Source organism: Ostrea edulis, chromosome 8 (genome assembly GCF_947568905.1).
Source record: "Ostrea edulis chromosome 8, xbOstEdul1.1, whole genome shotgun sequence".
NCBI classification, from domain to species: Eukaryota; Metazoa; Mollusca; class Bivalvia; order Ostreida; family Ostreidae; genus Ostrea; species Ostrea edulis.
Genome location: NC_079171.1, coordinates 45438733 through 45464493, shown reverse-complemented (window position 1 = coordinate 45464493; position 25761 = coordinate 45438733). Strand labels below are relative to the sequence as shown.

Here is a 25761-nt window from a genome sequence, read left to right as displayed (position 1 = left end):
TCTAACTTTTTAGTGTTGATGTTTGTATTTTGCCAAAATTCCTATCCAAACGGGTGTGATAATGCTTTAGGGGATAAGTTATGATGTAATGGATTGGTTATGATTTAAAGGAATTGATTGATTTTATTTTGCTTAACGCCAATCTTGAGAATTTTCACTCATATGGAGACATCACCATTGCCGTTGAAGGGCTGCAAAATGTAGGCCTATCCTCGGCGTTTACGGGCTTCGAGCAGGGAGGGATCTTTATCGTGCCACATCTGCTGTGACAGGGGACCATGTTTTTTGCGGTCTCATCCGAAGGGCCGCTCAATGTAGTAACCTCTTACGACAAACAACGGGTACTGAAAACCTATTCTAACCCGGGTCCCCATGGGATGATTTAGAGGAAAGGTTGTAGTTAATATACATGTAATTCATACTGACGCTAAAATTTACATTAAGTAATATGTGAAACATTAACACAAAATAGCAAATTTTATCCAGAAAAAATTAAGATGTACAAATGTTTACGTACAACAAATGATGTACACAGGCCATTAGTAATAAAATATATGCCTACTAATTCTACCAAGACCCTATATTGGCACTAACAAATGTGAAAGAGAAAATCCCAATGTATTGAGTCATAGCATATGCCAGAAGTGGTGTAAATCAAACGTGGATTTAAAAAAAAAAGTAAAGAACTTTTAGTGAAGATGAAATTGCAAACCTTTTCTCAAATAAACATCAAAAAGTATGACACTTCAACACTTTACACGACCATTCCTCACGATAAAATATAGACTAGATTTTTTGACATCATATAATGTTCCTTCGTTAACACAACTGGTAAAAGGAAATACTCATATCTAGTGATCAGTCCTCCAAAAAATTACTGAACACCACTTTGATTCCACGCACTAATACACTGAAGTTGATATTAAAGTGATGCTTGAGTTCCTCATTGACAATATTTTCGTAGTCTTTAGTGATCAGGTATTCTAAGAGACTGTTGGACTTCCAATGAATATGACTTGTGCTCCTTTGTCACCTTCAATTCTGTAACATGTAAAATTAATAGTACTGCAGTATGTTTCAAGGACAATATCTAATTAAGACTAGCATCCCGTGGGAACCTGCTTAAAATAGGTCCTCAGTACACCTTGCTTGTCGTAAGAGGCGACTACATGGAAACCTTCCCCGGCAATGATTACGTATCCATATGAGTGAAAAATCCTTGAGCGAGATGTTAAACAATATAAAACAAACTATGGATACCTGTTACAACCTGCACATTCCTTTGGTAAGATTGTGTACGTACAAATTTTAAGTGTCATTTCACTTGAAGTTAAAACTACCAATCATGACTACAGCATAAACTCATAACTTCAGTGTAAGCATAAGACTTTATTTAGTTATAAATGGCATAAAATCAAGAAATAGTTTCAAGGCAAATAAAATCAATAAGATATGATTGAAAGAAAAGTCATACTTAAGACAAAATATTGAGGCCAGATACCATATTGGTATCGCAAATTCATAATCAAGCCATCAGTAAAAATTCTTACAAAAATGTATTACAAAATAAATATTGTATTTATGCACAGATATGCAAAACAAATGGTAAATATGAAACAAATCGCATGGGGTCGGATGAATGGTTTTCTTCGATGAAGACAGTGTTTACAAAGTTAAAATTGAAGTGCACATCTTCGAGGGGACGTACCAAGCGTTGGATGTACATGCATCAAAACATGAAATTATCGTAAAAGGAAATACAATCGAGATATACACATGTACAACTTATAAGCATAATAAAGTTGGTTATTCATATAAATAATTTATGTATATCTGTCATGAAAGGTGGAGATAACGAACAGTGATCAATCTCATAACTACTACAAGGAATACAATTAGAGAGTTGGGCAAACACTGGATGACCAGAAGCTGTATTGGCAAATTCGATCATTATAACGACCATAGAATTTGCGAAATGTTGACTTTAAAACGAGACCGTTTAAACCCCTGTAATATCAACTTTGGGTCAAATGCAGTCTGACATGATTCATGCCAATTGTTAAGGCGCTCGTGGAACTGTTTTTATACATCATGGGTTAACAGACTGAGAAGTATGTGAACATGTGAAATAAAACATTGTAAAAACGTTACACTCTGATATAAAATATGATAAGAAGAAACAGATAATACTTGGCATGATCTTTTCAATAACACATTGTCAAATTCTAATCGTTGCGTGTGAAACTACACCACACGTCATTGCGGTGGGAGACTGTTCAGTTAATGGTGTACTGTATTGTGTAATTTTCATCCAGGGACACATAAATCTACAGCCAATTCTTTTATTTTAAATGCTTTCAATAGCGTCCGTACATTGGTTATAATCTTCGTACTCGTCGTCAGGGTCTTCTTCCGTTTTTGGTTGAACGAGGTCTCCGAGTTCGTCATACGGAGATTTAACCCTGGTGTAAAGAGATTTTTAAACTTAAATTCTGTGATTTTGTCATTTCATATATCATTAAGTACAACATTCTCACAAATTCAGTGAATGCAAATAGTACATACTTATAATCGCTCTTTGGTAAGTCTGAAAATGAAATAATTCTGTTATCATAATTTGCAGTTATGATGGTTGATTGTCACATGTAATAGCAACGTAATCATGCAACAAACAAGTGTCCTTAAGAAATAAGATATTATTTTTGAATGTTATTGGGATATGACATGAATTTGGTAACATGATCAAATCCTATAACGCCCAAAGGCGGTTATAGTATATTTGATCACGTACCAACTTCATATAATATTTAATCTTTTATATTCATATTTTCTATTTTGATTTGTGTTCTCACCGAGCTTCCATGATTTTGTAGCAGATGACCGAATAACGATCGTAGAACACAAAATATAGTTCGTTAGAGTTTTATCGAATAGAAAATTAGGAACAATATCAAAGAGAATACTAGTTCTAATTGTAACGGGGACCGTTACATATGTTCCCCAAACCTCCCCCAATTAAAAAGTGATGTCTTTGTGAATCTATAGCAAAACATCATTTTATTTTAGCCTTTAATTACATATAGTACGTTCAATATGGTCATTTCAGTACCAAGAAATGAAAGAAAGCGTTGCACGTGCATACACGTGCACGCGTGTATGATTCCGAATTTTTGTTGATGTCGTTCAACAGGCATTCGTATCATATACCTACAGTATGAATTTCATAACATTTCCACCACATATAAGGAAGTTATAGCGATTTTAAAATCGTCCAATCAGAATTCCGCAAACGTGCATGCACGTGATGAGCAGTAATTCTAACCACAGCAATTTGTAAGGAGTACCAAGACACATCTAAACCCCTAATATCAATAGAATTTGATGAACAACAAAAACGTTATTGTCCTTTAAAAACTGAACATTTGAAAAACGTTGCACGCGAATGCGCGTGTTAGTTGGCATTTTTTATTACACCAATATATATATACACATATTGTCTACGTATGCTGTGAATATCATCTCATTCGCTTCATAAATAAGATAGTTACAAACGTTTTAGTAATATCCAATCAAAATGAAGTGCACGTGCATGCGCGTGCAAATTGGTAATTTTGACCATGTAAATCAGTTAAGGGTCTCAATATATACCTATGATATGAATTTCAAGCCATTTCAATGAACAACAAAAAAGTTAGACTGATTCCAAAGTTAGTGTACAAATTTTGTAATGCGGGTGCACGCGCATGCGTGCGCGTGCTGACAAAATAACTATTATTTTTCATATGTACAAATGATATACTATCATCTTATTTAGGTTTTATATCGCTTCCTTCAATATTCTGATTTTCCATGTTTTGTACCAAAATTGCAATGCACGTGCGCGCGCGTGCATGCACGTGCAGACAAAATGACTATCACTATGCACATCTACAAACGCTATACTATCATCCTGGAAAGTTTCATATCGATCCCTTTTGTAGTTTCTGAGAACACTACCGGACAAAAAAGTACCGGAGAAAAAGAATAATAACTAGAAACTCATTACTAGTAATGAGTAGGTCTTCCGTTAGACCACTTCCGGTAGAGAGCTTTCTATTCCTACGAAAACCATTTAAATGTATCAGAAAATGTGCCTTAACAATGAATGAGAAATGTATTATCGAATTTTTTACTCCTTTCTCGTAACTTCCGGTGACGACCGGAAGTACTATTCAGATGCGTTTTCCTATAAATGACAGCGACTCTTTACTGTCTATATTCCCTGAAAATTTCACGTCTCTATCTGAAACAGTTCTCAACAAAAAGAAGTAGACTAAAGAAAGAAAAAGTAGTAGGTTACTACCGACCGGAAGTCAATTTTGAAAAACAAAATTATCAAAACTTTAGAAGTTGATACTTTTATTAAGACATGTGAAAATCATATGAAAGACTTCAAATGTAAGCGAGATTTATGGGGACAAAGAGACGAAAATTAAAAAGGTATTTTATCAAGAAACCGGAAGTAGTCGTTTTGACTACCGAAAGAGTCAATATTCTTTTGACACTTTGAAAGAGACTTAATAAACTAGTATAGGTTTCAATTTAAAGGAACAAGTTTGAAATTTGCGATTCTTTCCATCACTTCCGGTGACGACAGGAAGTGACGGTCGACATGTTCAACCCCCCACTGCACGCCTACAAACGGAGATTGATCATCCCTGAATATTTGATGAACCTATATTTTACCTTTTCCAAGGAAAATGCTGGACAAAATTCCTTTTGAGAAACAGAAAATCGGCCCTATTTTCCGACCAGAAGTGAATTTTGTAAAAACAAAAATAATTATAGCAAGGTCATTTCATAAAACATTATTCCTGAAAATTTCAGCCATCTCTGAGAAATAACTCGAAGAAATCGGAAAATCGACATTTTTTCAAATACTTCCGGTATAGACCGGAAGTGACGGACAAAAAAATTGAATGTATGTGTACAATGGACTAATGTTAGTTGATCAACTCTACAAGTTTCAAGCGTCAATCTATATTCATTATTGAGAAACTGAACAAACAAGGTTTGAACATGTCCACCCCATATCTCACGACCGGAAGTGAATTTTGCAAAAATATTTGAATTTACTTTAGACATTTATAGTGTCTATAACATATGTAAAATTCAAATCATTAATTTGTTTTATGACCGAGATTTATGGCACTGAAAAATGAGAGAATGAATAATCTTTCTTTGATATAACCGGAAGTTGGAGATTCAACTTCCGGTGGGGTCAACATTTTTTTGAGAATTAGAACCAGACCAAGTAAACAGATATAGGTTTCAGTTTGAAAGAGAAAAGTTTGAAATATATGATTCATTTAATCTCTTCCGGTGACGACCGGAAGTGACGGACGACATTTTTAACCTCCTACTGCACGCCTACAAAGTGAGATCTATTAACTCTGAAAATTTGGTGACTCTATCTTTTACCGTTTCTGAGAAAAACGCTTGACAACGAAAACAGCTAATAAGCCGTATTTGCCGACCGGAAGTGAATTTTACAAAAATATTTGACGTTACTCTAGACATTTATAGTGACTATAACATATGTAAAACTCAACTCATTAACTAGTTTCATGACCGAGATTTATGGTACTGAAAAACGAGAGAATGATTGGTCTTTCTTTGATATAACCGGAAGTTTAAGATTCAACTTCCGGTGGGGTCAACAATTTTTGAGAATTAGAACGAGATATAGTAAACCGAAATAGGTTTCAATTTGAAAGAAAAAAGTTTGAAATTGATGATTCATTTAATCACTTACGGTGACGACCGGAAGTGACGGCGACAAAAAATATTACGTGCATGCACCATAGAGAAAATAGATCTATCATCCCTGAAAGTTTCATTCGATTATCTTTAGTGGTTTTCAAGTTTACCCCCGGACAAGGTTTCTTTCAAAAACCGGAAAATCGGACGTATCTCAAGAACGGAAGTGAATTTTGAAAAAATGAAAAAAATGCCTCGAGGTACCATCGTTCTCTATAATCTGTGAAAGTTTCAAGAAAATCCATCCAACGGTCTCGGAGACGAAAGGGAAAAAAAAAAATTAATAAACAGTAGAATCACTAGAAGGTCTTCCGTTGGTTACGGAAGACCTTAATAATAATAAGAAGAAGAAACAGAGTAAAAAAAAACATGTTCCCAAACTTTGTTTGGGGAACATAATAAGCTACAGATATTTAATTTTAAAAATAAAAATAAAAAGACGAGACAGGTATAAAATAAAGGTAAAGTTAACGGAAATGAAGACAAGGAGAACGGGGTAAACTACATCCGTGATGTGATTTGGTCGCGATCAGCGATGGAGAAAATGGCATTGGTCTAACCTACAAAGTTGAAAACCCAATTGATGAACATAGATTTCGAGAGAAATTCAAAGGATCTGAGAGAAATTATGGAGGATATGATGGGTCAAGTTAACGTTAACCTCTTAGTCAGGTTTTTGGAAAGAAACAACGGCATGTTCATTGTTAGGACTCGCGGTTGTAGCCATGCAAGAGACGATTCGAGACAGTAGGACAGATTTAGACAAAGTGCAGGTAGGTTGCTTCTTTTATTTACCTTCAGTGTGTGTAAGAGAAAATAAAAACGAACTGACGGAGTTTCTGTTCACTTGAGATATTTTTGTTGTAGGATTTTAATGAAGACCGGTACCCTGACGTGAACATAATTTTTCGAGCCTCGAAACCAGCCTCACTTATGATCATGCCGAGTCATAGCCGTGATGGCAGTTGCCAGGAAACAACAGGTTAACTTATCATCATAAAGTAATTAGGTTTATAACTCTGCCACGTTTTTTCGCTTCCATTATCATAGAACTTTATTTTATAGATTCGCCATGCAGAAGTTGCAGACTGTATTTAAAACTGTATAAAATGAAACAACAGAAGAGTATGCTTAATGTTTCTCTTTTATAAATTGATGAAATTTATAAAATAAACTCTGTATAAATATCCTGCTGCGTTTGTTTCTGTTATGATATATTTGCAGTGGCGGATCCATTGTTTACGAAAGGGGATGTGAAAATCAAGTATTAACCAAAATACTTAGCCATTTTGGGTGCCAATCTGGAATTTTACTCACAAAATTTCTATTATTTAAATTTGTGGCGAAAGGGAAGGGGTCTAAATTCCCCACTGCATTGCATAAGCAAGAAGCCATGTGAAAGTACAGGAACTGACTTTTGAAGCGGTGATTATATTCATACGCAAGAATAATCTGATCATGTGACCAAATTCATGTTACACGAAATTTAGCATCGATTTCATTAGTAATGTCATATAAGGAAGTGCATTGGTAAATGTAAATATTATGGAATGATTACAACATGAAGGTCTTGTATGGTATTGTATAGTATGGAGTAAAAACCAAAGACATGAGAGGTCATAGTTACGAATAATGATATAATAAAATTAACGGATAAAAAATAGTCATAACATAGATGTATAGATGCTTATGAAATATTTGGAGACAAATTGTGATTTTCTGTACCCCACCCTTATGCGTTGAATCAGAGTGGAGTAAAACAAACGAAATTTTGAATGATTGATCACCAGATTTTTCCATTTTTGTTGAAGCAACTGTCGTAAGAGGCAGCTAAATGGGACGGTCCTTCGGATAAGATGAAAACCGAGGCCCCGTGTTGCAGCAGGTGTGACACGATAGATATCCCACCCTGCTCAATGACCATAAGCGCCGATTAAAGGCATCAATTTTGCAGCACATTCACCGGCATTGGTGACGTCTCCATATGAGTGAAATATTCTCAAAAAGGAACGTTAAACAATATACAATCAATCACTTGATGATGTGAAAAAGTCTAGTATTTGATTCATCGTGAGGAATGGTCGTGCAACGTGAAATAAATTTATACGTTTGGAAACAAGATGTGTTCGTGAAACACAAATGTCCCCGATAATGGTCAAATATCTTGGTAACAGTAGAAAAATCTGGTCACAAGAAATGCTCATCTGCAATATGGAAGCTCTAATATTTACCATTTAGAAGTTATGGTCAAGGTCAAAAGGTTTAGTACCCACGAAAAGGTCTTTTCACAAGGAATATTCATGTGAAATATTAAAGCTCTAGCACTTACTGTTCAAGTTATTGGCAAGGTTAATGTTTCAGACAGAACGACAGACAGGACAAAAACAATATGACCCTTGATCTTCGAACTTGGGGATATAAAAAAGTCCCGTGATTTTAGAACTTCTTAGAATCTACATTCCCTTGCATACAAGCATTTTGTGGTATAATACGTTTGTCCAGAGTTCTGTGTTTGCCATTCGCTTAATTTTGTATTCTTCATAAGAATTATAAGATCATCACTGTACATTATATTTTTACCTTTTCATGTTAAGCCTAGTTATATTTACAACGACTCATTCATCACTGTATATTCAATATGAATTTACTTGAAAGTTCTTATTCATCCTGACATCTGATCCCACCTTTGGTATTTTCAGGAATCTGTGTTCACCCACGCTTGATTCGGGATTTTATTATGGGTTGGTTTGGTATTTTACTTGTTTACGTCCCTCGCGGGAATTTTTCACTCCTTTGATATGAGAGGGATCTTTATCTTGTCACATGGGGGTCTCGCTTTTTGCGATCTCACCCGAAGGACCGCCCCATTTATATTTTTTCCAGAAAACTACGGTTTTGCAGCTACATTTAATTGTGTGTTCCGTATAGAAATTATTGATAAGTTTTCGTTATCTTTCATACCGATTGTTAAGCCGTTCTTGGCACACTGATTTTGACTACGGATAACTCCGTTTACCTGATCAGGATATGGGGCTCACGGCGGGTGTGACCGGTCAACAGGGGATGCTTACTCCTCTTAGGCACCTGATCCCACCTCTGGTGTGTCCAGGGGTCCGTGTTTGCCCAACTATCTATTTTGTATTGCCTGTAGGAGTTATGAGATTGATCACTGTTCGTTATCTTCACCTTGCATTTTCATAGTGCGCTGAGCTGTAGAATAGGTCACATAGTCATCAATACATATTCAATATGAATTTACCTGGGAGTCCGTATGCTGTAGCTTGGCTAGAAGGATATTCATTTAATCTGAAACAAGAAACAATTGCTATAAAATATACCAGGATAGTGAAAAAATTAGCGAAATACAACGACGACAATAAAACATCATAGTCACCCTCTGTTCACATTCTGGGCTGAAATGACAAAATAAAAAATGGATAAAACTTTGATTGTACAAAATGTATGCGATGTATAATATACAGCGTATAGACACACATAAATTTAAGGAAGATATGAAAGGTGAAGATAACGAACAGTGATCAATCTAATAACTCCTATAAGGTATACAAATTAGGGAGTTGGGCAAGCACGGACCCCTGAATATACCAGAGGTGGGATCAGATGCATAGGAGGAGTATCCATCCTCTGTCGACCGGTCACACCCGCCGTTGGGATTTAATGATTCTATATATTTTATGACACAAAAGTTATGACTTAAAAAAAATTAATGGAAATTAAAACTTTCTCTACGCATATTTTTAGATTATAACTCATAAAAATTTCAAAATGAAAAAAAAAATAAGTTTCTCATAATGCAGTGTACCGAAGTTTTACATTTAAAGGAACTGATTCACGATTTTCCGAAATTTTTGTTTTCCACTTTTAATGATGAAAATCTATTGTCTCATGTGTTTAAAATATTTCGTATCAAAATTAAGGTTAATATACATTATCAGAGAAGCTCATTTTAGAGAGATTATTATTTGTTTTGTAAAAAAAAGATTGCGGTATGTTATTGTTTACGAAATTTCAAACGAAATGTATATCGATCTAAGTTTATTAATTATATCTTTTACATTTCAAGCAATCTGTGGGTAAAATGTGTTATCTAAAAGTTAAAATGTGCGACTATTCAAAATTAAGATACTTTATATTACAAAATCCATATTTCACTTGTTTCTTTGCATACATAAAAAAGGCTCGAGTCTTTGTTTACATAACACAGATTCGGGGCTAAAATATGGCTTTTATTCTTGCATTCTGAAGGTCAAAATGTTTGCTGTCAACATTAAATCAATTATATTTTTAATGTTTAAAATCCAAAATGAAAAATATTGTTTACAAAAATCATGAACCAGTCCCTTTAAGTGGGATAAAATCAAATATATATCAGCAGCTTTTGAAAAATAAAATATTTGACTTTCCGTGAAATACTTGATGCTTTCTGAATTTGACTCTTAATGTGTAAATAGTGAGCACATATAAATATTTAAATAACTAACACATATGTATATGTACTCACTATTTAAAAATTAAGATTCAAACATTATATGAGCTACATATTGTCATATATTGATAACAAAATGGATAAGGGACTATGGTCCAAGCAAATGTGTGTCATGTACTGAATCCGTTTGAAGTCAATTTAACATTTTTCTCTTCTTTTTTCTATTTCAAAAAAATATATGCAACAATACATCCTGTTTGTAATTAAAAAGAAAGTTGAAACTAAACAAAACTAACCAAATAATTTAAAGTGGTAAAAACGAAAGCGTAAATATATTGTATATTTATGCCCCCCCCCCCCCCCCCACACACACACACACCCCACACCCGATATTGAATATCAGGGGGTATATTGTTTTTGTCCTGTCTGTCATTGTCTAATTCTGTCATCCTGTCTGAAAATTTAACCTTGCTTATAACTTTTGAACACTAAGTGCTAACGCTTTGATATTTCACATGAGTATTTCTTGTGACAGGACCTTCCCATGGTAACAACATTTTTATCCTGTGACGTTTGATCTACTTTTTGAAAACTATTAATAAATTTTGAACAGTGAGTGCTAAATCTTTGATATATCACATGAGTATTCCTTGTCACAACATATTTCCGTAAGTACCAACATTTTTTACCCTGCCCCCTTTACCTTGGAGTTTTATATACTTTTCGAAAACTTTAACCTTGTCAATAACTTTTGAACAGTATGTGCCAGAGTTTTAATATTTCACATGAGTGTTCCTTGCAACAATGCCTTTCCATGGGTACTAAACCTTTTGACCTTGACATTTGACCTACGTTTTAAAAATTAAAATTGGTCGTAGCTTCTAAATGGTAAATATTAGAGCTTTCGTATTCTACATAAGTATTTCTTGTGAGAAGATCTTTCTACTGGTACCATAATATTTGTCCTTGTGACCACGACAATCTTTGGAATTGACCATTATCGGAGGCATTTGTGTTTCACAAACACAACTTTTTATTTAAAGAAACTCGTGAACTCTTTCATCTATTTCGTCGTTTTATTTTTTTCTATTTGATGATTGGCTAAAAACTGTAACACAAATAACTGTGTCATTTATTTTTAACAAACTAATTGTTTGAATTACAAATTGCACGACAGTCTTGTATTTTTAGCATTCCAAATTAAAACACGAGTAAATGTAAAGGCAACTAACGAACAAAACAATATGGCGGCGCCCATATGCATAACAACATTTTCAGTGAACGTATGTAGCGATTATCTCTATTCATTTGCTGATTTTCTTAATTTTTCTTATACATACGTGTTGCCTTGCTTCGCACGGTATAGGATCATCACTGTACGTTATATTTTTACCTTTTCATAGTAAGCCTAGCTATATTTACAATGACGCATTCATCACAATATTCTTGATATGGATTTACTTGAGAGTTCTTCCTCGTCCTGGTTCCTTACCCCACCACTGCTATATCCAGGGTTCCGTGTTCGCCCTGTGCTTGATTCTTTATTTTTTCCTAGTTATTATGGGCTGGTTTGCTTCTTTACTCGTTAACGTTCCTCTCGAGAATTTTTCACTCCTGTCACATGGGGCCTGGTCTTGGGGATCTCACCTGAAGGACCGCCCCATTTAGTCGACTCTTGCGACAAGCAAGCGATGCTTGGGACCTATTCTAACTAAGCTCCGAACGGGACTCCCACGAATTACGAGATTGATCGCTATTTATCAACTTCATATTTTCAGTGAGCTTCATTGTTCAATTGGTAATATAAATTTACCTGAAGGTTTTTGCGTCGTATCTTGACTGTCATAATTTTCATTTGATCTGAAACAAGAAGAAAACTGTAAATTGTGATATACCCGGATAACGACAAAACCACCGAGCATACAATCCAACAATTACAGTCAAACGTCATACTCACGGTCTGATTACGTTCTCCGCTGAAATGAAAAAAAATCGATTCCACAAATGTATCCGGAATATAATATACAAGGAATATCAGCCAAAAAATAATTGAAGGAAGAAATGTTACGGTTCGGATTCTGTGTGTGTGGTAAATAAAAATACCTTAATGATTTGAAGAAGATTATTGAACCTGAGGTATAATTTTTCAGTACAAATGTAAACATCAATTTCTAATGCATTTTATTCAAGAAAACTACAATCAATAAGTAATATTCATTTGAAGTCGACATTATATATATTACACAACAGATTACATAAGCTCTCAAGAGCTTTTATGATAGACTAGTTTAGTTGTAGGTGAGGTACTGAAAATATTGTGATCCAAGCAAATGTGTTATGTACTGAATCCGTTTGAAGTCAATTTAACATTGCTTAAGGACCTACTTAGAGGTAAAAACAAAGGTCATTCCTACACAAACAACTTCACTTACTTGTTAGTCCATGCTTTTTCAACAAGTACAAAATTGCAGTTGCATGCATAAATGCGTTAAATTTAATGCACCTTCCATCAACACTGAATAACGGTACAGTTGATAGTTGATCGACATACCTTACACAGGCATACGTGTACGTTGAAATCCGTCGCTTTTCCCCAAGGTTCTGTTGTTCTTCGTAATTTTAAGTGATAGTGCGGCGGCCGCTCAGAGGGGTTAAAAAAAGATGAGCAAAATGTGTTCACCTTTCTTTCGCTTCGATATGAAAATAGCACTGTAAGTGCAATCGCACATTTTAGAATTCTTAAGTTACGTCTGCAGCTACGAACGGTTTTGTGAATACCAGTTTACGAGTACGTGACTCTAAGCTCAAGTTAGACGTAAATCCTATGTTTACGTTTACGTCTACGAACTTTAGTATATATGGGTCCTGGTGTGTCCAGCGGTCTATGTTTGCCCAACTATCTTTTTGTGTTGCTTGTTGGAGTTATGAGATTGATCACTGTTCGTTATCTTCACCGTTCATACTGGTTATGTAAGACACATTAAATTGAGCAAGAATTATGATCCAGCAGTTGTGTTCTAGCATATTATTTAGGATTCTAGATATTTTATTATGCAAACATTATGACTTTAAAAACGGCCTTTTCGTCTCGCGGAAGTCGCTGGTGCATTGTAAACCCATCAGTGTTGTGGCAGTAAGCGTTAAGCGTAAGACACCATAAGTGTACATCGCCTACAATAGGTGGTGTCTTGATACTTTTTGAAAATCCTTCACGGAACGTAAACATTAACCAACTATTCACCTGATCAAAATACAAATGTAGAGGTATCTGGGAGGATGTGACCGGTCAACAGGGGATGTTTATTTTTCCTAAGCACTTGACTTCCAACTCTGATGTGTCTAGGGTTCCTGTTTGCCCTAAATATAGTTTCGTTTTCTCTATAAGGTTGATGAAAGGTGAAGATAACGAACAGTAATCAATTTCATAACTCCTACAAATAATATAAAATAGATAGTTCGGCAAACACGGATCCCTGGACAAATTACTATTCTTTATCTTTACGTTATCATGAATAGATATTCAGTTTGAATTTACCTGAAACTCCATACGCTGCTGTTTCGTCAACAAAAATTACATTTGATCTAAAAGAAGAAAAATTTGTATAATATACCCGGATAATGACAAAATCACTGAATAAACACACTTCCCATCAATTAACGTAAAACGCCATAATTACCCTCTGCTTAGTCGGTTCCGGCCTGAAATAACAAGAAAAATGATTGATATACGAAAAGTATCTGATGTTGACAAAACCGGGAATATAAGTCACAAATAAGATTAGGAAGAAATATGATCTAATCGTTGTGCTCTAAACAGGAAAATTATTATTCTAAATATTTGATGACAAGAAAATTGCTTGAACTCTCAATTCTGTTTGGCATACACTATTCTAGTTGTAAACAATGAGTTTCAAACAGCAGATCTAAGAACTTAGTACGACTTGTTTCTCTTATTGTAAATTGGTTTCCTTACGAAGTTTTATCCACCAGAAGCAAATCATAAATCCAAGACCAACAGCGCCAGCAATCATTAGTAACTCCAAGAATGACGAGGTGATCATTGTGGTACAGTATTGAAGACCTTTTACGAAAGAAGTATCGACACATATTTAGTACACATGGCTTTAGGAGGGAAAGTAATTTTACATCATTATACGATGTAAACTAGTCGGGGGCAGATTAAAGACTACGAAATTCGAAGCGATTTATAAATAACGTAAACTGTCCAACTTTCTTTAAATCGTATAAAATAAATAAACTTACTTTCATTCATTATCATTTGGTTTAGTAAATCGCGTTTGCTATTGTTTGATGAATAATTCTAAAGGAAATGATTAATTTGATATGACGTACACATATTGTAGCAACAATATGGAAGTAGAACTGGCAAATGTATTGTGACATCGTTATTAGGACGTCATCCGTGGGAATCCAGTTTATGATAGTGTTTGCGCAACTCTAGTTTGTATTCCTTATAGGAGTGAGGGCCTCCGTGCATTTTGCTTGTAGTAACGGGTGACAAAATGGGCGGTCGTTCAGATAATACCTCAAAATTCGAGGTCCCGTGTCACAGATGATGTGGCACGTTAAAGATCCATCCATGCTCAAAGGACGTAAGCACCGATCATCGGCCTAACACAAAACACGAATACCATTTCTTTCCGAGCGCTTTCGTCTTTAATAATGTCTATTCAGACTGCAATGAAATGGAATAAAATACAATTGCTTAGTAACGTCAACATATCACGGCGTAATTCATTAAAGGACAATTTAATATGACGTTATTCAGGGGTTCTGTGTTTGCACAACTCTAATTTGTATACCTTATAGGAGTTATGAAATTGATCATTGTTCATTATCTTCACCTTTTGATCAATACGCTACATTAGAAAAAATATGAATTCGTTTTCTGTTGTTTTCATTTATAAAAACTTCCCAACAATATGTATTAAATTTAAAGTATATTGTTATTGTTTAGACTGTATGTCAGTGTAAGAAGGGGGTGGGTACACAAAGTCGTTCAAATCTTTGTTCCGATGCACACTACCCCACATATTTTTCTTTTCATTCAAATTAAGCAACATATTATTCAAATCTACATTAGTAATTTCAGAAAAAGTTTAAAGAAGGTAATCTCCCTAGGTTGATTTTTTGATGAAATTCATGTAGGTCTTCACATTTGTGTGATATTTTATAAAAATATGCTAATTAATACTTAATTAATTAATTGTTTGTAGAATCGGTGATGTATTTTATGTAAAACTTATTGAAATAATCAATTATGCTTAATTTTCATAAAATAAAATAAAGCCAAGATTATTCTGTCGTTAATATTTGTTTTAAAGTGTGTTTCTTTTGAAAATTGATGGTTTTCATGAAAGATTAAATTTCAGCAAAGGGGCAATTTTGAGGGGCTGTAATTTTTTAAAGTCCACATTAACTCTTTTTTATGTTTCAAATGTCTTTCGGATAAAGATATATCAGATAAAATGGTTTATCAAAAAAGTTTGATACTTCTGAAAAAATTCAAACCAGGAGAGGATATCCTTAAGGTCCCTCTCGTGAATGTTTCACTCAAATGGAGACGTCACCACTGCCGGTGAAGGACTGTGAAATTTAGGCATATCGATGAATGGTTTCTTAGGCCTATGCTCGGCATTTACGTCCATTGAGTAGTGAGGGTTCTTTAGCTTGCCACACCTACTGTGACACGGGACATCCGATTTTATGGTCATTTCCAAGGACCCTAAAAACTCCTGATGCCGAGCGTTTGGCGATGGAACTGTTACTACATGATTTATCGCCTTAGGTCTGTCGCCGCCTGGATTCGAACCCCGACCTTACGCATGTGGGGCGCACGCTCTACTTCTATACCACCGCGGCAGTTCCCCAAAATTAAATTCAACCCTCCTAATATACTGCAAAATGACAAAAGAACTAGTTTTTGTTCATCCAAATGTATGTAGATACTAAAAACCACAAAATCACGCTGAGCAAGGATTCACTTAGCAACCACGACTAAGCATCGAGGTTTGAAGGCAGTCATCTTTAAGTTAGTTCTACAGAGCCCATTTAGTGATTGGTTGATTGTAAAAATTGCGCAACATCCCTTTCCAGAATGTTCCATGCATATGGAGAAGTGACCAGTACCGGAGAAGGGCCACGCAATCAAGAACAATGCTCGGCACCCAACGCCCTTAAAGGATACATCACATGTTTTCAAAGTATACAATATTACATGCATGCTGTCTTCTTTTTGCTTATAGTAATTAATTCTAATAGTTCGTTCGCCGACATTTTACGATAATTAACCACAATACAGACTTAAATCTAAGCCCCGATTTAAAAACGTCAAGTTAATTAGGTAGGTAGTCACGTGGTACAGTGACGTCACGTGCGCCCTTCGGATTGTGAAAGTACTGCGAGATATTATTAAAAACTCAACTTTTAGGGGCCTACTTTATTTACCATGGTCAACATTTAAATTGATGTTGACAAATTGTTCGAGTTTTATATGTGTTCGCCACCAGTGCACACATATAACGATGTAAATACCCAAATATAGCGAGAAAAACGTGTATGAAATCTGCAATATTGTGAATAAATGATGTTTATATGGATCGTTATATACAAACTGTTTGGGGATGTCATTCCATTATACATCTGTAATTGGCGCTGTTTATCTAAAATAAACAGTGCAATCATTATTTATTTTTGGATTAGACAAATTATGATACGCTAAATTGTTGACAACTAGGCTCTATGCCAAGCTATTGTCAGGCGTGCATTTGGGAAAGAAAGAAAAAGACAACACACACACAAATCAATAAAAATATTCAAATTTAAAGTAACAACCACATTATTTTATTTCGATAAAGCAATCTTATTACTATTTTTGAATTGTGATCTGCACGTCTTTAGGAAGTACGAAGTGGGAGCACGGCGTTATAGCCTACTGACACACTCATGATGCTACGAGTTCAATAAGGAAATAATTTTATAATTCAAATTAAACTTAGGAAATACAATATTGTATTATTTGTATAATTGAAAGTTCAATTATTTATTTTTTTATAAATCTACCAGTTGGTAGAGAGAGGTTACATTGTATCGTTGATATATGTTGTTACAAGGTGAAGGTCAGTTGATCCGAGTACGTATTGAATTTGAAGAGCAAAACAGAATGTATGCTATAGGCCTACCAGTGCTTATAGCTTCGATATATCCATTTTCTCGCAGTTTATCAGGATCTATATCCAAGCGGTGTTTGAAAAGGTGACTGGGTGTGTTGTTTAAAGTAAAGTTCTTGCTCTAACAAAAAAAAATATTCACATCTTTTTTCTCGTACCTTCCAAAAAATTGAAAAATGCTCAGTCTAAATCCTTTCTACCGACAACTAGTACACCCGAGCTTGGCACAAACCATCTTAATGCATTATTATTTACAAGCTGTAATAACGTGATAATTGGTTTTTTTGTCGATTAAATCTAATCTGTTTATGAACTGGCTCATAGATGTTTCAAACCCGAGGGCGAATATGACGTCACACATAATGGCGCGTAAACTAGCGAACGAAAATATGCATATCGCAAGATTTGAATTTCATCGCTTCATCGCTTTCAAACTCGAAAACTATTCAAAATATTTCATTTAAAATACATTTAAATTAGCTTCAGGCATAAAAAGAGTTAATTTTGCGGAAAAATAAAAAGGTTTAGAAACATGCGTTGTGTCTTTAAGCAGAAAAAAATGTTTATCGTACCACAACTGCTGTGGCCCGGGACCTCGGTTTTTGCAGTCTCATCAGAAGGACCGCCCCATTTAGTCACCCCTTACGACAAGCAAGGGATACTGAGGACCTATTCTAACCCGGATCCCCACGGAGTTCTTGTAAGTGGAATGGTAAGTTAGACTTAAGGTATCCGATCCATAAAAGCGTTTATTTTCACAAAGTCAATATCTGTAGCACTAAATCTTTTGTGAAAACAAAATGTCTGATTTTTCAAATTCAAATGTTTTATTGACGATTATCAAACATGAGGCGTACATCATAAATGAACATCAGATACTAGTATATATATGTATATAAAACATAATACATATTTTTAGTGAGACAAAGATGACAGAGATAGTACACGATGTCTCATCTATTTATAGTGAATTAGATTATTTGTCGAAATGTAGAAAAACAAATAAACATTTTTATGATTTGTATGGTGACCTTTAATTTTCTTCGCATATATTGATAAAAATCTTTTCACCTTGAGCTTTCTTTGGAAATTATATTCAAATGGACTATATGTCAGAAATGTGTTTTCTCACAGGGATTAATGTCAATCTCTATAACAGGTAATTCTTATTTGTCTTGACAATTTTGAAAATTCTTTTAGTGAACCATTGTACGTATTGATTATTTTTCATTTGATACAAAATTTTGCATTACATAACAATTAATTATTGGAAAAAAAATGTTAGGGGTTTTCTTGATCGGATACCTTAATTCTGATGATCATGGTTAGACAATAAAGGACTTGGTTACTTTCAGTTTGTTAACAGATTTGGACTTCATTTTTCAGGTATCTTATATCCTCAATTTTTATACCAAAAAATCTACATTTTGACCTTTTCTCTAAGTGATAATTGATATGTTGGGTTTCCAAAATGGATTTTTTTGTCGATTTGAAATGACAATTGAATTAGGTGGAAAGGGACCATTTGAAATAGCTTTGTCTGTCTCAGTGTATATTAAACTTCTAAATGGTTTATCAGTCTGGAGTGATGCAAATTTAACTCGTTGAGGAGGTATAACAGGTTTTTTTTGTAGAATATGTTTCGACAGCTTCAGAATTTTCTGTTTTGATCTTGGTAATGGACATTGTTGCTTGATCTAACGTAGGAGTCATGTTTCTCACATTGAGAATACCATTGTGCATGTTATAAAAATCTAAATCAAAGCAAAAAAAAAAAAGAATCCGCCATATCTTCAACAATCACATCTCATCGCTGTACTATTGGTCCTATTCTTGATATTACATTTTCTGCAATCTTTGCGTTGACAGTTTTATTTTCTCCTGGAGTTTTCAAATATGATATTTTAAATATTTAGTCTTAATTTTTCAAAACTCATGACTGTAACTTGTACAACATTATCTATAACATCGGTTGTTTTGTTTACTTCTCCATCCTGCTGAAGTTTAAACACTGTGATTAAGGTCATGGTGGTCTATCCGGGTAAAAATAGGTCCTCAGTATCCCTTACTTGTTGTACGAGGCGACTAAATGGGGATCAATCTCATAACGCCTATAAGCAATACAAAATAGATAGTTGGGCAAACACAGATCATTGTTATATATTATACAGAAAATTAAATAATGAATTAAGTGCCAGTTTGAAACTGTACATACCATTGTGCATGAAAACAAGAGGCCCCTGGGCCTTTTCGGTCAACTGAGTATTAATTAAAATCATCACTTGTGAATCATATTCTGCATATCAAAGCTAAATTTTAATTCTTAGCAACAGTATAAAACAAGATGTGTTCTTAAAACTTAAATGCCCTCGAAAGTATATATAGTGATGAAATGCTTTACATATAATACATGGTCTCTACAGCCCAGTAGCTAAGTGCTCCGTTACTAGCTTGAAAATACGAATATATTTAAGAAATGAACATCACTTTTGAGCTGTTCATGGTCAGTATGAACGGATTTGGATTTGGAATCGCGCTAGCGATTCCCAGAGAATTTGCCTCAAATACAAATCCGTTCATATTGACCATGAACAGCTCAAAAGTGATGTTCATTTCTTATATTTATATTCATTTCCTAAAACACCGTTTGTTTACATTGCTTTTATTTTGTTGCATAAAACGAACTCCTATGGTGAATTCGATTAAAGAAACTCTTGTGACACTAGAGTTGAATTTACGCATGCTCAGTAAATGAAATCCATATATGAAAATAAAACATATCTTGTTGTGTAGTGTTTGTTTACAACATGGAGGGTAAGAACGCAAGATATGAGAACTCTGATGGGGAAATGTAATATAACAAATTCATTGTTGTATTTACATAGGCAATTGTTTTATATCTTCTAATTATCATATAATCATGTAGAATTGCATTTTGTAAAATTAAAAAACGTCAATTACGAAAAAAAAAATCATTACATAGTTTTATTATTATCTGGTAATTTCAGCATTTCGACAGTCTGTGCATTCGCGAATGTGATTTAAAGTTTCCTTTTAGTATCCAGTTCAATTTTAAGTGTCAGAATTATGTTTCGTATCGTGTTTTTATCGATGCGTTACATGTCTGGTACGAAATATAAACAAAACTAATCTTCACACTACGTTTCTTCCTAACACGCCGCCATATTGGAACACTTGTTACTCCTGGTAAAATGGGGAGTATACTCGAGTAACACGAGTTCAACACTAGTGTCGATAATTCGACATTTTATTTACAACTCTAGTTACCCGTGTAACTCGGGTCGCTTAATCGAATACACTCCTAGCCTCTGTCACAGTAGTTATGACGTATGTCAACACATAGACATGACGTCATATTTCATCTCACCCTGCCTTTTATAAACATTGCAAGGTACACTGTATTTTGACGGTAGGAGACCGCAAGATTGGAATGATAATCCACGTAAGTTTACAATCTTAATCCAAAGGTGTGACTTGCGACATATTTTGTTACAGATGTTCTATTGTTTTCAAATCATTACGCTTTTTCAGTCACGTGCTTTAAGCTAGTTCATAATCCGTTCATAGTCAATGCGAACAGATTGTGTCGCGCGCTGAAATTGGTTGGTTCATATAGGAAAATGCGATTTGTAATATAAATATATTTAATTGCTGTTATAAAATTTAGAAATTCATTTCAAAATTAAGGATTGTCTCCCTCACGCATAGCTCTTATCCTTAAAGGAATTTGACTCCACTTTTTGGCACACTGTTTTCCCCTATAATAGCTTTAAAACTGCATTGTTATTTCGGATTTAAAACATTTCGGTTGAGCATAACTGAAGAGAAATTATTTGTCGAAATGCGCATCTGGTGCATCAAAATGGTACCGTATAAGCTTTTTATCCTAGCAATGAAATATACATCCGTGTTTTCAAGCTAGTAACGAAGTACATAGCTACTGGGCTGTATAAACCCTCGGTGACTAACAGTCACCAGGGGTGGTAATGTAAAATTGATATGGTTGGTACCAATTTTGATGTACCAGATGTGCATTTCAATTAATGTCTCTTAAGTGATGCTCAAACTGAAATTTTGGAAATCCCTCTATGTATTTAGTTTTTTTTACACATCTAAGGTGAAGATAACGAACAGTGATCAATCGCATAACTCCTGCAAGCAATACAAAATAGATAGTTGGGCACACCAGAGGTGGGATCAGGTGCCTAGGAGGAGTAAGCATCCCCTGTTGGTTATAGAGAAAGCAGTTTTTCCACTCCTAATGCCCGAGGGGTGCTGGAGTGAGTCATGGAATTTATTATATATATCGCCCTTGCCCCAACAATGATCCATAACAATATTGGAATGGTACTTATCAAGAATAAGTTGAACATGTTCTATTGTTCACACATTAACTGACCATTTTATCCTTACCCCAATACCAAAACCCTTATCCCTGGGATCATCCAACTCACAAGCTTGTTAAAGGACTACACATTCTTTCTAAACATCCATTTTGTTTCACTATCACTAAAAAGATGTTATTTAAGCGTTTTACACATTTTTTTATCAATCCCCTCCCTGGAATTATAACATCTACCCCGGGGGGCATGACATATACAATATACGGAAAGGCCTTCCTGCTCTACATCACAATGCACTTAGATTTACTTAAACATGTGTGGTTGTAGGTAAGAAGATATTTGAAAATTCGTCAACTTTTGACAGTTTTTGTCCTGCCCCTGAGTCCCGAGGGGCACATGATTACTGAAATTTACAATGTATGTCCCCTTGTCCCAAAAATGCTTCATACAAAATTTGAAAAGAATTAGATTGAAGTCGAAGTTAAAAATGTTCCATTGTTACATGTAACGGGCGACAACCAATTGCAATAGGTAACCTGCGTTTACTCAGGTGATCTAAAAAAAATTATGAAATACCCCATTTCGATCCACTATAAATTGTTAGCAAATATTAGACGCTTTGGTCAGAAAAATGTGAGCTTATAATGAAGTATAATCCATATAGGATGAGTTTTCACAAGCTATATATGTATTTCACTCCCCCCCCCCCCCATCCCTCTTTGACCCACTATAACTTTAGATATAGCGATTGAATTATCCTGTTGTGACAATATGTACATCTACAAATGACATTGAAGTAGTTTACAAATAAACTGTATAGGATGAGACGCGTTCACAATAGTTTGTGAAAGGCAGACGGACAGAAAAATAATATGTCTTCCACTGAAAGAGGGAGACATAATAAATATATTTAAAAGGAAAAGTACGTGAAAACAAATATTTTCTTTACTTACAATAATAACGCCACAATTGTATCATGCAGAACAGTTAATGCAACCTTTGGCTCAGATACATATTGAAAAAAGCATGTAATAATTTCCATGATCATGGTTTATATACATGTACCAATAATGATCATGGTTTATGATGATACGTTTTCAAATGTATACAATATGTGTTATTTTTGATAAATCACTTGTATGATGTTTCTCTTACAAATTTAGGTCAACCTTGAGCCACATCTTCAAGATGCTCCATTGTTGACAGTGATATTGTGATTGTCGCCCACCACAATCCGGATGTGGACATAGGAATTCCATCCATTTAACTTGACTTTATGGATGCACCTCCTCCGAAATCGCTCAGCGGATTTTGGTCAAATTATGTAGGATTGTTAGTCACCATATGTAGTTGACCCTGTTACGCCGCCATTTTAATTTGACACATTTTACATGATTTATTGGATGCAGAAAAAAATTTGTACTTGCTACACTTTAGGAACACTTTGTGGACGCAACTCTTCAGAAACCGCTTAACAGATTTTGTTCAAACATCTTAGGATTGTTAGTCACCATATGTAGTTGATCATATTGCGTCGCCATTTTAATTCAACAAATTTTACAGAATTGTGGGAATTGGATGAAGTTGTGCATGCTACACTATAGGAACACTGTACCTCCTTAGAGACCGTTGTACGGATTCTGTTCAATATTTGCAGGATTGTTAGCTACAATATGTAGTTGATCATATTTCACCGCAATGTAGAACCTCCGTGACCGAGCGGTTAGAGCATCGCGCTTAAAATCACACGACCTATCACTTCTGGTCGGCGCAGGTTCGACTCCCGCTTGCGCCGGTAAGTGAGAACGTTGCCCAGTTTACTTGCCGAAGGTCGGTGGTCTCTTCCCAGGTACATTGTATCTGGGTTCTCTCTTCCACCAACAAGAGGCCCACAGGCCTTATCGGTCACCTGAATACTAGTGAAAAAGTATCACTACTTCCTTGGGCTATGAAATCTAGAAAACAAAATCCTGTTCTGAATATCTAAGCTAAATTCTAATGTTCAGCAACAGTCTAAAACAAGATGTGTTCGTAAAACTTCACTGCCCTCAAAACTGCATACACTGATGAAAGACTTTAAAGAATAAATGTATTAACATTACAACATCAAAAAAATTACTAATTTGGACTCATCCTAAAGTCATAACCCTGGGTTGTGATATTCACCATTTTTGTATATGCTTTTCTGTTATTCCCACGTGTGCATTTAGATTTTATACAGTATCAGTAAACTTACACATGCTATATATACAAAGTTTGACCCCACCCTGGAGTCAAACCCTTACTTTTGGGAAAATCAAATTTACAATTTTGACACAAGACTACCTGCTCTATCCATTTAGTTTCAATTTAGTATCAAAAGCACTTAAGAAAATGTTATTTAAGTGTTTTACACATAAACACTATAACAAGTTTGGCCCCACCCTGGGGTCAGAACCCCTACCCCGGGGATCTTGAAATTTACAATTTTGGTAAAGGCCTTCCTGCTCGACATGACTATGCATTTAGTTTTTCTTACATGCGTGTGGTTCTTGAAATGAAGATTTATGCCAATTGGTCATTTTGGGGCAGTTTTTACTCTGCGCCTAAGTCATCAGGGGCACTTGAATCCTGAAATTTACAATTTATGTTCCCTTTTTCTAAATATGTTTCATACCAAATTTGAAAAGAATTGGAATGATAGTTATCAAGAAGTTAAAAATGTCTATTGTTAACACATTTAATAACTGACGATTTTGGTCCCTCCCTGATACCAAATCGCCTATCCCCGGGATCATCAAATTTACAATTTTGGTAAAGGACTACCTGTTCTTTCTAAACATCTATTTACTATCAATTTAGTATCAATAGCACTAAAGAAGATGTTATTTAAGTGTTTTACACATAATCACTATATAACAAGTTTGCCCCCGCCCTGAATTTACTCAGGGCGCCACCAGATATCGAAACATTGTCGAGGGTGGTGGAACATATCAATTAATTAATCAATCCACCGCAATTTGGATTCTACAAATGTGACAGGGGTTATGGCACTTTTTTATTCAACTTTTTTTACAGCTGGGGGGGGGGGGGTTATTGCTACACGTATCAATCTTGTTCGGTTATTTATTCTTCAATAAGAAATATGTACTGAATGCTGCATCCTCTCCACATTTCTGGTCATGTAAAATGCGTTGATAACATTCCTGACTGCATGAACATTACTTTTACATTAGGTAGGCTTTGTCAATTTCACTTCATAAAAAGAAGTATCTATTTTACTTAACACCGTCCGATGTTGAATTGTTCGTATTTTCTCCCAAACAAATATATCATACGCATGTACTTAGTCATTTGTGTTGTCGCTTGTTAATTTGCTGAGCATACTAACAGGCAGAACTAGACTAAATCACCAACTAAGATCCTTTTTTTCAAATAGGGCGCATGTATTAAAAGTGAAAGTTGCTGGTGGATTTGTGGAAATAACATTAAAAACGGAGGTCTCATGGGATCCTGGTCGGAATAGGTCCTCCGTACCCCTTGCTTGTCGCAAGCGGCGATTAAATAGGGCGGTCCTTCGAATGAGACGGAAAAACCGAGATCTCATGTCATAGCAGGTGTAATACGACAAGGATCCCTCCCTTCTAAATAGCCAGCGCTACTTATTGCAGCCCTTCAACGGGACTGGTGGCGTCTTCAAATGAAAAATTCTTGAGATGGACGTTAAGCAATATACAATCAATCAATACATTGATACTTGAAGTAATGGCCCCTCAATCCCAAAGCTTACGTCGAATCATCGTGTCAATAATAAATTTTTAAAACCACCTACCAGTACATTCTTTACATCCATTGTGTAAATCCGAATAACAAAGTGAAAAACATCCTGACTAGGACGGCCGTATTTGGAAATATAAACATGCGAAAATTTCAACGTTTGTTTTCTTGAAATTCTATATTTAGACTGGTAAGACGGCAGTGC

General features: G+C 35.0%; 1 protein-coding gene across 1 annotated transcript; it reads right to left on the bottom strand.

Moving 5' to 3' along the window:
* Positions 1-1406: 1406 nt before the first annotated feature.
* LOC125661374 (uncharacterized) lies at positions 1407-25761 on the bottom strand. Its single transcript, XM_048893365.2, has 10 exons — positions 25612-25761; positions 14220-14327; positions 13924-13945; positions 13782-13828; positions 12204-12222; positions 12060-12106; positions 9194-9212; positions 9059-9105; positions 2566-2587; positions 1407-2462 (listed from the first exon to the last, which is right to left on the bottom strand). Exons 2-10 carry the CDS (start codon positions 14305-14307, stop codon positions 2348-2350), a joined length of 426 nt encoding a protein of 141 aa, XP_048749322.1. The 5' UTR covers positions 14308-14327; positions 25612-25761; the 3' UTR covers positions 1407-2347.